This window comes from Chiloscyllium punctatum, chromosome X (genome assembly GCF_047496795.1).
Source record: "Chiloscyllium punctatum isolate Juve2018m chromosome X, sChiPun1.3, whole genome shotgun sequence".
Classification (NCBI taxonomy): domain Eukaryota; kingdom Metazoa; phylum Chordata; class Chondrichthyes; order Orectolobiformes; family Hemiscylliidae; genus Chiloscyllium; species Chiloscyllium punctatum.
The window spans coordinates 22,051,008-22,063,337 of record NC_092791.1 but is presented as its reverse complement, the minus strand read 5'-3'; the positions used below and the strand labels follow the sequence as shown (position 1 = coordinate 22,063,337).

Sequence of the window (12,330 nt, the reverse complement as noted above, 5' to 3'; positions counted from 1 at the left end):
AATCTGTCCCTTTTACCCCATATCTGGAACACCCTTTTGGGGGAAAAAGTTGGTTTGGGGTCAGTTGAAATATTGGAAATGGGTATGAATTAAAATCTGTCAAGAAGAGGGAATCATAAGTTAGTAAGGCAATAAAAACATTTCAATTTATTTTTTTCTCTCTCTGGAAAGGTTGTGGCAGGAAGCTGGTGTCCCTAAAATCAGGGATCAACAGTTAGTGTGGTAAGGAATACATATAAGGACTCTGGATGCATCTAGGCTGATGGGCAGAATGGTCTTTACTTGTTCTGGACCTTGTGCTTTTTGTTTCCCCCCCCCCACTAGATTTGAGTTTGAAATATCATTGGAGGAAGCACAGAAAAGAAAACTGGAGCTCACTGTGAAGAACGGTGTTTCCTTCATGTCCAGAGAGATTGGAAAGGTATTGTACACTTGTGCAATTTGCACAAAAATTGTAAATGTGTAACAATTCAACACAACTCATTCATAATTCCAATGCAAATTATTTTAAAATTAACATGATTCAATAGCCAGAAGCTGCATTAATCCTGAGGATTGTTATGACACTGGGATAGCAACTTAGATCATCTGAGACTAGATAGCACTGAATTTGCAACACAGTAAATTTAAAACATTCAATGACCCTAAATTGCTTATTTGTCCCTAACTAGATTTCACAAATAATCAATTGCGGAACAAAGTTTATAACTTAAACAAAAATTAACAATTATTAATAATATAACTTTGCAGAACATAGATAACTATAAGGCAATCTAATGAATATATCTGATCTGAGGCCAATCTTCTTTGATCACCAATCCCCCCCACCTCCCCCATTGTTATGGACTAGGCCAGACAACTCAAAACATTCTTAAGCAGGCAGCCCAGACCATAACTTTTGGAATTTGTTTCAGCAAGTGTACAGTGGAAATTACCCAGAGTAAGTCAGCAAGATTGACTACCAGGTTTAAAACAGACAAAACATTTATTCACAAAATTACACAATGAAACACAAAGAACAGAATGAAGAACCCCTACAGAACTCAGTCTATCCAAACTAGGCTTAAGTATGCTGTTCCGAATACACACAACAGTCCCAATAAGCAAACTCCCTTTAAAAACCAGTATAAATGGAACATGTGCTTACTGGTTGAAGTTAGAAGGAGAGAGACAGAGTTACTGTTGAACTCTCAGCCAGTTCAAGACTGAACTAAAAACTGCTCTGCTCAGCTCAGCTAGAGAGCTGACTATTCCCCTTTCCTTATACAGGTCACTTCTAAAGCATGACCACTTTGGCCTGAAGTCTCATCTGTTTACATATAAACAAAAGGCCTCTCAATACCCTTTAATCTCTGTACCAAACCAGTCTGATCGGAGCCCAGCCTGGTTTATTACCCCTCTGGAAAAAATCAAGGACAGAGTCTCCTTAAGCCAAGGAACAGCTTTTAGAAAAGAAAAAGGACTAGCTTTGTGATAGCATGTACCAACAAACAGACAGAATTAAGTGATAAATTAAAAACAAAAAAAGAATCCTAAGTTACCAGTCCGATTACCATTTCAACAATGGATACCAAGCCTGCATGAAATGCATAGGTTATATTCTAGGCAAGTAGGATTGTATATTGCTTTAATTCTGAAATCACCAGTCAATGCAGACTGGTTCCACAGACCTCTGGAGACTTGTCCTTATTTCTTAGGGATTGGGGTTCTTTTCACTGTACCAGAGAGTGCAAAATAAAAAAAACAGTCCTGCAGCTTCCAAAGAAACACTACCGCCTGCCCAAAAGCCCAGTCAAAACACAGTTCACCCTTTGGTTTCTGTTTATTTTTCAATATTTGCTGGGGTTGGCCGGCCAGCACTGGTCCTCTCTTGATTAACCAATTCAATATCCAACCCACTGCAGTCCCAGAGCATAACAACCTCTTGGTGCCAGTTCATCTATAGTTTTGTTCGAGCAACATTTAACTTGCATTACCTTTCCAGGCCGGTTTCTAACAGCAAACATCAGTCTTTTGTTCTCTCCTTTTATTTAAAAAGCAAACTGCTGTTCAGAGTTCAATTCTCAACTCACAGTTCCAAACCAAAAATGAGAAAAATAAAAGAAAAAGAATGATAGTCTGATTAGAATTTTATAAGAACCTTGGGAAAATCATGAACTTGCTGGAGGACTCTCTAGGTATGAGAATGTTGGCAGGATTATGATCATTTCCCTCTTGTAACTACTTCTAAATAGCTATTATTCTTTGCCCTGTCAGCTTAATTTTACTAAATCTGCATTCCAACCAGGTCCTTTTTGCTTCTTTTCCAGCTCCATTTTGATCTGTCACCACTTGACTTGACTCAGGAGTTAACACAGTGGTAAGTGAACAATCCATATTGTTCGAATATGAATTGGGCTAAGGAGTTGTATATCACTGTCAGTTAACAATTTTTATGCGATGTTTACCATATTTTAGCAGTAATTGATCTTTCCCAAGTTCACAGTGATATTTCCGCACCTTCTGATTTTTTTTTTCTCCTTTTCCGTTTTCTTCAATAATGGTAATGGAGATTTTCCCTTAGCTGATGACTACAGAATGTAACATGGTCAATCTCCTCATCGTGAATATGGGGGTTCGGGATTCATGTTTTCAGAGAGTGAGCAGCAACAAGTTTTGCAACCCAGGATGATTAGCAGAAATTGTTAATGTGAAGTAAAAGAGCAATAGAACTTAAGGGGACATTGGTTAGGCCACTGTTGGAATATTGCATGCAATTCTGGTCTCCTTCCTATCGGAAAGATGTTGTGAAACTTGAAATGGTTCAGAAGAAATTTACAAGGATGTTGCCAGGGTTGGAGGATTTGAGCTACAGGGAGAAGTTGAACAGGCTGGGGCTGTTTTTCCAGGAGTGTTGGACGCTGAGGGGTGGCCTTACAGAAGTTTACAAAATTATGAGGGGCATGGATAGGATAAATAGACAAGGTCTTTTCTCTAGGGTGGGGGGGGGTCCAGAACTAGAGGGCATAGGTTTAGGTTTAGGGAGAGGGGAAAGATATAAAGGAGACCTAAGAGGCAACTTTTGTCCAAACAGGTTGATTAAAAAATGCATTAATTGCTTAAGTTAAAAATCACACAACACTAGGTTATAGGTCCAACAGGTTTATTTGGAAGTACTAGCTTTCAGAGTGCTGCTCCTTCATCAGGTAACTAGTGGGGCAGGCTAGTGGCCCCACTGCCACCTGATAAAAGAGCAGCACTCTGAAAGCTAGTGCTTCCAAATAAACCTGTTGGACCTATAACCTGGTGTTGTGTAATTTTTAACTTTGTCCATCCCAGTCCAACATCAGCACCACCTTATCATTAATTGTTTTGGGTGACATATGAAGGTAACACCATTTTTGTGACCCACTGCAGGGTGGTCAGTGTCTTCAAATCTGTTCCCCAGTGAGGTGTCAGTGCTAGAGACAGAAAACATTTTTTAATGTATTTTTCCAAAAATACTAGATATTAAAATACATTTTCTCTTCATGTTACAGGTTCGATTTGAAGGAAGAATAGAGTGGTTCTGTGGCTTTATTAAACCCAATATTGAGTTTGTTTTTGTTTTATGACCAACTATTTTTAATGGTTTTATTTCAGTTGAAGTATTTTATACCACTTAAAGTATTATGTTACAATTTTTAATGACATTCAATTACTATGTTATTTGTTTTAATTCATCAAGTAAGTTCCAGAGACTGCCTTCAGGGAATTGAGAAAGCCACATTGCTTATTCACTGTCTACAGCATTAGTCCCTTCTCGTGTTTGAAATTTATCTAAACATCAGTATGATATCTGTGGGGGAGGAAAGGAGTGGGGTGGAGATGTTCTTGGAAACTGTGATGCTTTTCAATGCCTAGAACAGATTTAACTCAGACATAATGCAATGGAAATCTATTTATCCTAAGCGTCCTATGTGAAAGAAGTTCAGGAGGCATCAATGCAATTCTATCATTTAATGTAAAATTGGAGTCTTAATGTAAACTTTATAAGGATTGCTAGTATGAAAAATGTAATTTTCACACTGGAAAAGAGGGCGTACAGAAAATGGAACTCAGGCAGGACTGAATTTCATGTTATGATTGATAGAAGTTGTGTAATAGTTGATAGCAGTGTACTGTTCCAAGGGTGTGGAAAGCAGTTTTGTTCCCTAGCTTAGACAACTTTCCAATACTTATTCAAGAAATTAATCCAAAATACTAAGTTCTACATCGTGGAACTTAAAGAACTGTCCTGGGATTTACCATAATCTGTATGTTTCTTGTAGCATCCTACAGAACAATAGTGTAGGCTACAGCGTGGACACCAGTATTTCAGCAGTAGCTCCTCACATACACAGCACATTACCATCCTGCTCTTCAGCAGTGCACCAACAGGAGTTATACCCCCTCCTGTCCTGTGCTACCCACACAAACCTGCCCCTTGCCCCCTCGCTCACCTTGGACAAAGTGAGGACTGCAGGTGCTGGAGATCAGAGTCGAAGAGTGTGGTGCTCGAAAAGCACAGCAGCTCAGGCAGCATCCAAGGAGCAGGACAGTCGACGTTTCAGGCATAAGCCCTTCATCGGGAGTGATGAAGCCCTCGCTCACCCCAACCTGAGATATAATATTGGGCTTTGTTTAGTTTATAGACCAATTTCAGTTTAGAATGGGTTGTTATGCATTGAGGCTGAACCAGGTTTGCTGAAGACAAGCAGTGAACAAGCTTCTTGAAATAATAGGGTAGAAATTGCTTGTGTGTGTTTTGGGGCTCAAACCTACTGCAGCATTTGGACATTGGACCTCATTAACATTTTATTTGCCAGAGCACCAAAACTTTACAGGCAGCTCACACATTGCAGGTGAATATCAGGCCATCAATGCTGCCAAGAGTGTTCCCGAAGTATGCCATAGCAAAGATATTACTCTTACTCTGTCTGGATCCGTTCACGTAAAAATAAATCTGATCTACCTTTTCCACCAGAGCTGCTCAGGAATTCTGAGTGGCATTGACTCAGCATTTGTTTTAGGTAGCTGCCAAGAAATCCTGAAAAGCAGCCTACATAAATATGGTGCAATATGTCCTCTAACCTTTTTTCCCATAGTGCACTGCAGCTTTAAGTGTGGGGGCTCTTTTCAACTTCCTTGTGGCACAACCTTTAAGGAACATCTTGCAAGGATGTTGCCCCCTACCAGTCCAAATTTATTACTGTTATCCTGTGTTTTTTCTGCCTAGACTTTCTACCCCAGTTAATACAAAGAAATTGAAGGGTTTTAGTGACAACACATTTTAAAATAAAGGTTTCCCATGCTTTGGGTAGAAGCCAGTAGTGTGAACAGCTTTACAATATAGTAGAATTGTTCTGGGCTCTGTGAAGTTCCCAAGACAAATGTGCAATTGCAAATGAAGCAGATGGAAATATATATGGGTAGTTTATAGTGCATATATAAACAGCAAAACAGTTACTATGTTCACAGTGCCCTTTAAAGGCAAGCCATGCACTGAGCAAAACTGAGGTGAGGTGTGTCAAAACTGGGAAAACTTGCTCCACTGGAATATTTGTTGTGCAAGCTGCGGTCTAATTTTAGCAGAAAAGTGTGATTAAGCATGGAAATAACTTGTTGAGAACATAGCAACAAGTACCATGTTAGAATGATGGAAGGCCACAGATGGAGCTATGAGTACTGCCGGACCCTGTTCATAGCTTGACTCCACGGTTAATAAAATTGAATTAATTTCAGAGATAAACATTGTGTACAGTATTAAGATACCTTCTATAACCAAATAGTCCATATTTTGGAGTTTTGCATAAATAGTATGCACAAATGTTTTATGCTATATACCAGGGTTTTCAATTGAATCTTTTATGTCATGAGCTTTGAGAAAGCTTTTTTATACATGTACACACTGTTGTTAAAATGTATTATGTATTCATGCAGCAAAATCAATCATGACCCAGTGTAACTCTGTTCAGATTTCACTCTGGTGCATCCAAGATTTTCACATCAGGTTTTCAATTGTTTAAAAGCTGCAATATGTTTTACCTGAAGATTAACAATACAGCAACACAAACAGAAATTGCTGGAAAAACTCAGCTCGTCTGGCAGCATCTGTTGAAAGAGAAATAGAGTTGATGTTTCAGGTCCAGTGATCTCCTTCATAATAGCAAGGAAACCACTGATGTTTTTCTTTCCTTTTGTCGACTATCCTTGTACAAGTCTATAGATTCCTTCGATCCATTGATTTTTCCTTAAATTCTAGGTCCATGATCAATTAATGAAATATCACTCCTGAAAACCAAGACTGATGATATCGTAAAGTAGACTGCCAAGTATTGATATCAGCATTTCGGAAACTATTTACAAAATGAATGAAGTATCACTGTGGAAAGGGGAGATCTTTCAACACAAAGTACTTTTACTAAGCAAGTTTTGGGAAGGGTTATTAAATAGCAAACATTCCAATCTGTGCAAATCCATAAGGAACCTGCAAAAAGCCAAATTAGTCTTCTGATTGGAAAAGGTCCACTGAGCTACTGTACTCAAGGATCCTGTATCTGATCAGCTGAAACAGACTTAAGTGGGACACTCTGGGATGTCCTGTGGCTGTGAAAGGTACTATTATAAATGAAAATTCATTCCTCTAACATTCAGCCTGGGTCATGCTGTTCATATTTTGATTTTTTAAATTTAACAATCCGACAATTCGATAATCAGATCTGCAAGGATTCATCTTTAATTCTAATAGAAACTTACAATATTGTATGACTTTTGTATAATGATACATTATTTGGATTTTGTTCCTTTTGAGTATTTGTATATAAAAATGGTTTAAAAGACTACATCGTAATATTTGATCAACAGTCAAGAGTAATCAATATATATTGAAAGACATGGTCAGGCAAGATAATGTCAACTATTGATAATCAATTTAAGTGTTCATACCTAAGGTTTCTTTTTTAAGGTGGAGTTAAACTTCAGGTGCAATGTTTGAAAGTTTACATCCAGACAGTCCTTAAAGTCCAGGTTTCTCTCTGGTTCAGTTAGTACAATTTGATGATTTCATTCATTCCTGATTTTTCTTTTAATTAGTTCATGGGATGTGGGTGGGGTTACTAGTTAGGCCATCATGTATTGCTCATCCTTCATCCTTTGAGGAGGTAGTGAGGTGCTTTCTTGAACCACTGCAGTCCTTGTGGAAATATAGTGCAGTTAGGGAGGGAGTTCCAGGATTTTGACCCAGCAACACTGATATATTTCCAAGTCAGGATGGTGTATGGCTTGGAGGGGAACTTGCAGAGGGTGTATTTATTGCCCTTCTCCTTAAGCTTACTGCTCCTCTTCCTTGTATGTCAGTCAGGAAATGACGGGACTGCTCTAAGTAGTAAAAGCCAACCAGCTATTTATAACTTACATTCTTCAATAGCTAGAGCTTTCATTTCATATGAATTATGTAGCCATTATTTTGTTTGTTACATGATAAATAAGTGTGATTGCTGTTGATATTTTCAACTAAAATTACAGTTATTAAAGAAAAAACATAACTAGCATAAAATAAACTACTTTTGCTAAATGTATAGTTCCACAATAGCACATTGTGATTTTGAGCACTTGACTATGTAGATCACTTAATTTAAATTGATTAAGTGGAATATTCCTGCATGTACATGTATTGTATTACTATATAATAAAGAGTGAAAATCCATATATAATCAACCTTTAGTTTATAGTTTTGATTATTTATTCCATCTTTGCCTGGGTAGCTTGGCTCAGTGGCAGCATTCTTACCTTGTTATCAAAAGCTTGTGGAATTAAGCCATAGACTAAAGTACATAGTATTTTGCCTTTTCTAAAGTACAGAATTTAGGTTGCTATTTCAGGCAGGACTTGAAGAAATGAAACATTGAAACATAATACTATCAACATGTAACCAATCTTTATGTAAATAATCCATTTGTTGCAAAGCAGCATGCAAACATCAGCTGCTTGCTCATTTACATGCTTGTACTACTTAAAGCAAGCCGGCAATGCTGAAAGATGAGATGCATTTAGGTTGAGCAGACATTAGAATGCACTGCAGAAGTAATTTGGACCGGAAAGACCAATGACATTACATGGAAGAAAGCAGGCTCTTACAGATTTTGACAGCCCTAGAGGTCTGAGTGCAGGAGATAAACAAAGCACAGGGAGGGAGACAAATTCTGAGAAGTCAGTGGGAGCTGACATCCATTGAGGTCAATGCTAGCAATGGACAAGTGGTTAAGGTCAGTGAATGCACCTTAAAGTGCCACATTCTGTCAACTGTACCACTAGTCTCACACTACACAATGCATCATACCTCCATCATTTACCTATCAATAATTTCTATCAAGCAAGAATCATAATTTCACAGCTTCATCTCACACACTTAACATTGCTGCAAGCCTCTTCGATATCTCACACTTTTAGCACTTGGTGCCAGCTCTTGAACCATGACAATGACCAGGATCATCATATCTCGTCCATTATGTATAGTAAAATAAAAACAACAACACAGAAACAGGTTGTTTGAACACAGCAATTCACATTTACCCACCTTTCCTTAAACTATCTAATCTATTTATAAATATTGAAATCCACTGGTTTAACAAAATCCTATTTACCTAAATAGGATCTCCACTGCACCTTCAATAAAAGTATTGACAGTGGATTCAGAGAAAACCAAGGAAATTACAGGCTACTGTCACTGCTTCAACTCCTAACTCTAGTGGCGAAAGTGAGTACTGCAGATGCTGGAGATTAGAGTAAGGTTAGAGGAGCCCTTTATCAGGAATGATGATCAGAAAAGATTTTCCTGCTCCTCGGATGCTGCCTGACTTGCTGTGCTTTTCCAGCACCACTCTAATCTTGCTCCTAACTCCAGTGGTCTATTGTACATTCTCACAACCATATTTCCCCATTATCTGTCCTAAGTCTTAGATTACATGATTAAATGCATCTGGCTATGCAATCATAGTCACGACGCAGAAACAGACCCTTCAACCCAACTCGTCCATGCTGACCAGGTTTGCTAAACTGAACTAGTCCCATAATCTATCTATAAATCTTCCCTATCCGTGCACCTGCCTTTTTAAATGTAATTTTACTCACCTCCACCACTTCTTCTGGCAGCTCGTTCCATATAAGCACCACCCTCTGTGTGAAAAGGTTGCCCCTCAGGTCCCTTTTTAAATCTTTCCTGTCTCACCTTAAACCTATGCTGTTCATGGTTTTATCAACCTCTATAAGGTTGCCTGTCAGCCGCTCCTTATAACTCAAACCTTGCAGATTTGATAATATCCTTGTAATTTTTTTCTGCACCCTCTCAAGTTTAACAACATCCTTCCAACTGGCAACTGGAATTGAACGCAGCATTCCAAAAATGATCTAACCAATATCTGTACAGCTGCAACATAATGTCCCAACTCCAACACTCAATGTTCTCACCAATGAAACCAAGCGTGACAAATGCCTTCTTCACCACCCTGTCTATCCGTGACGCCACTTTCAAGGAACTATGTACCTGCACCCCTAGGTCTCTGTGTGACAACACTTCCCAGGGCCCTACGATTAAACTGACAAGTCCTGCCTTGGTTTTTCTTATCAAAGTGCAACACCTCACATTTATCCGAATTAAACTCCATTTACCACTTCTTGGCTCACTGGCCCAGTTAATCAAGATCCCACTGTACTCTTAGATAACCTCTTCCCCATCCACCAAAACATCAATTTTGGTGTCATCTGCAAATTTCTAAACATGCCTCCCATGTTCTCATTCAAATTTTATATAAATGATGAACAAAAGTAGACTCAGCACCAATGCTTGTGGCACACTGCTGGTAACAGGCCTCTGATATGAACAACCACCCTCCAGCACTACCCTTAGTCTCAAACCATCGAGCCAAATTTTGTATCCAATTGGCCAGCTCTCCCTGGATCCAGTAGATTTAACCTTACTAATCAATCTACCATGCATAACCTTTTCAAAGACCTTTCTAAAGTCCATGCAGACAATGTCTACTGTTGTGCCTTCATCTATTTTCTTGGTCACCTCTTCAAAAAAACTCAATCAAATTTATGAGATGAGAATTCCCACATACAAAGCCATGCTGATATTTCCGAATCAGCCTATGCACATCAAAATCCTGTCTCTCAGACTCTCCTCCAATAACTTACCCACCACTGATGTCAGGCTCACTGGTCTGTTGCTCCCTGACCTTTCCTTGCGGCCTTTCTTAAATAATGCCATGACTTGGAGGTGCCAGTGTTGGACTGGGGTGGACAAAGTTCAAAATCACACAACACCAGGTTATAGTCCAACAGGTTTATTTGGAAGCACTAGTTTTCAGAGCGACGCTCCTTCGGGAGGTTGTCCTTCAACCACCTGATGAAGGAGCAACGCTCCGAAAGCTAGTGCTTCCAAATAAACCTGTTGGACTATAACCTGGTGTTGTGTGATTTTTAGTTTTAAATGATGCTGCAATATTAGCCACCCTCCAGTCTTCTGGCACTTAACCCGTGGCTGTCAATACAAATATCTCTGCAAGGGGCTCTGCAATTTCTTCCCTAGCTTTATACAATGTCCTGGCATACACTTGATCATATTTCACGGATTAGTTCACTGGTTTGAATTTAACTGTTCTTCAGTGCATTCTTCGTAACAATACCTGAACCAATCTGCGCACTCTTCTCATACAGTATAAATTTTGTTCCTGTGAGATTTGGTAATTGTGGGTCAGGTAGCTGACTTGACTTGACAGCTGGCTTATGATACAGAGTGATGCCAACAGTGCGTGTTCAATTCCCACAATGTCTGAGGTTACCATGAAGGTCACACTGGCCTGATAAGATAAAGCCAAAGAGTATGGTTCTTTTTCTGCAATATTCAGAAATAACATTTTAAGAAATATTTGTTGAGATAAAGACTTCATGACAGCATTTGGAGAAGAGCAGGCAAGATCGAAGTACTGGCCAGAATGTATCTCTCAACCAACATCATTAAAACATATTATCTTGTAAGTATCATACAGTTGTCTTTGGGACTGTGTGTGCAAATAGGCTGCTACATGACAACAGTTCAAAAGTACTTAATGGGCTGTAAACAACTTTGAAATGTTTTGAAAGGCACTATACAAATGCAAGTTCTTCTTCATAAAGACAGAGAAATTTTCTATTCAGGGAATGCGGAGCAAAAGGACATAATCTTAGAGTTAGAGCTAAGATATTAGGACTGAAATTTAAAACTCACGCCCCAAAGTATTACCCAAAGTTGGATCAATTAAACTTTTCAAAATTAAGATCAATAGAATTTTGTGAGATAAGGTATCAAAGTCTTTGGAACAAAATGAATTAAATGGAGTTGAGGTCAAGATCAACCCTGATCTAATTAAATGTCACAATATAATTGAGGGGCTTAAATGGCTTACTTCTGTTCCTATGGTACTTTAACTGCACTGTCAGAAAATCACCCTTTAATGCAGTTTCATTTTTTTGATTGTTACAAAGCTTATGGCTTCTGCAGTTGGAGGTTCCAATGGTTCACTCAATTGTGCCAAAATAAAAGTAAATTTACATTACATATGCCAGAACGTGGAATTCAGAAATGGCATTCCTCATGTCAAGGTTTTGGTCAGAGTGGTGCTGGAAAAGCACAGCAGGTCAGGCAGCATCCGAGGAGCAGGAAAATCGACATTTCGGGCAAAAGCCCTTCATTAGGAATAGATTCCTCATGTCAAGTTAACCCCAAAGTAGTGCTTGCAGGCTGTGCATCACAGCAAATTGTTGGCACCATGCTGATAATAGCGTCATTACAATTAGCAGAGAAAAGTGACTGTTATTGCATCAGTCTAGGTTGAATCCATGAGGGTAAGTAGTAGTATTCTAATCAATGTGCATCTAACTCCACTTAAGCGTAATGACTGATTCCATTCATTCTACACCTAGTATTGTGTCCAGTCTTTGTTCTCGATAATCAGTGGATAGGTTCAGAACTATTTTTGAATAACACATGGGTAAATACAGCAAGGCAAATAATTCTATGACACAGAAACAGTCTAAACAGACCAACAGGTCTAAGCCAGTGACAATGTTCAGCCCAAGCTTCCTTCACTTTACTTAATCTCAACATATTAACATCATTGTATAACTTTCTCCATCTTGTACTTGTCTAGTTTCCCTTTAAATGTATTGATGAAATGCATAGCCTTTTACGTTTGCTTTGGATTATGGCTTAGCAGAACCTGTACCGAATGCACTTTTACACTAAGTGATCCATTAAATCACTAAAAGCATTGTACTAAAACCAAATTAAAA

The 12,330-nt window shown here is 38.7% G+C and overlaps 1 protein-coding gene across 3 annotated transcripts in view; it reads left to right on the top strand.

Annotated features, from left to right (window-relative positions):
- The window catches only part of esyt1a (extended synaptotagmin-like protein 1a), a 161,708-nt gene extending 153,992 nt beyond the window's left edge, over positions 1-7,716 (top strand). For all 3 annotated transcript variants that reach the window (XM_072567235.1, XM_072567236.1, XM_072567237.1), the window contains 3 exons: positions 325-421; positions 2,310-2,359; positions 3,519-7,716. In XM_072567235.1, coding sequence (XP_072423336.1) covers positions 325-421; positions 2,310-2,359; positions 3,519-3,540 — 169 coding nt within the window. In that variant the 3' untranslated portion in view covers positions 3,541-7,716. The remainder of the gene's footprint in view (positions 1-324; positions 422-2,309; positions 2,360-3,518) is intronic.
- The last annotated feature ends 4,614 nt before the right edge of the window (positions 7,717-12,330 follow it).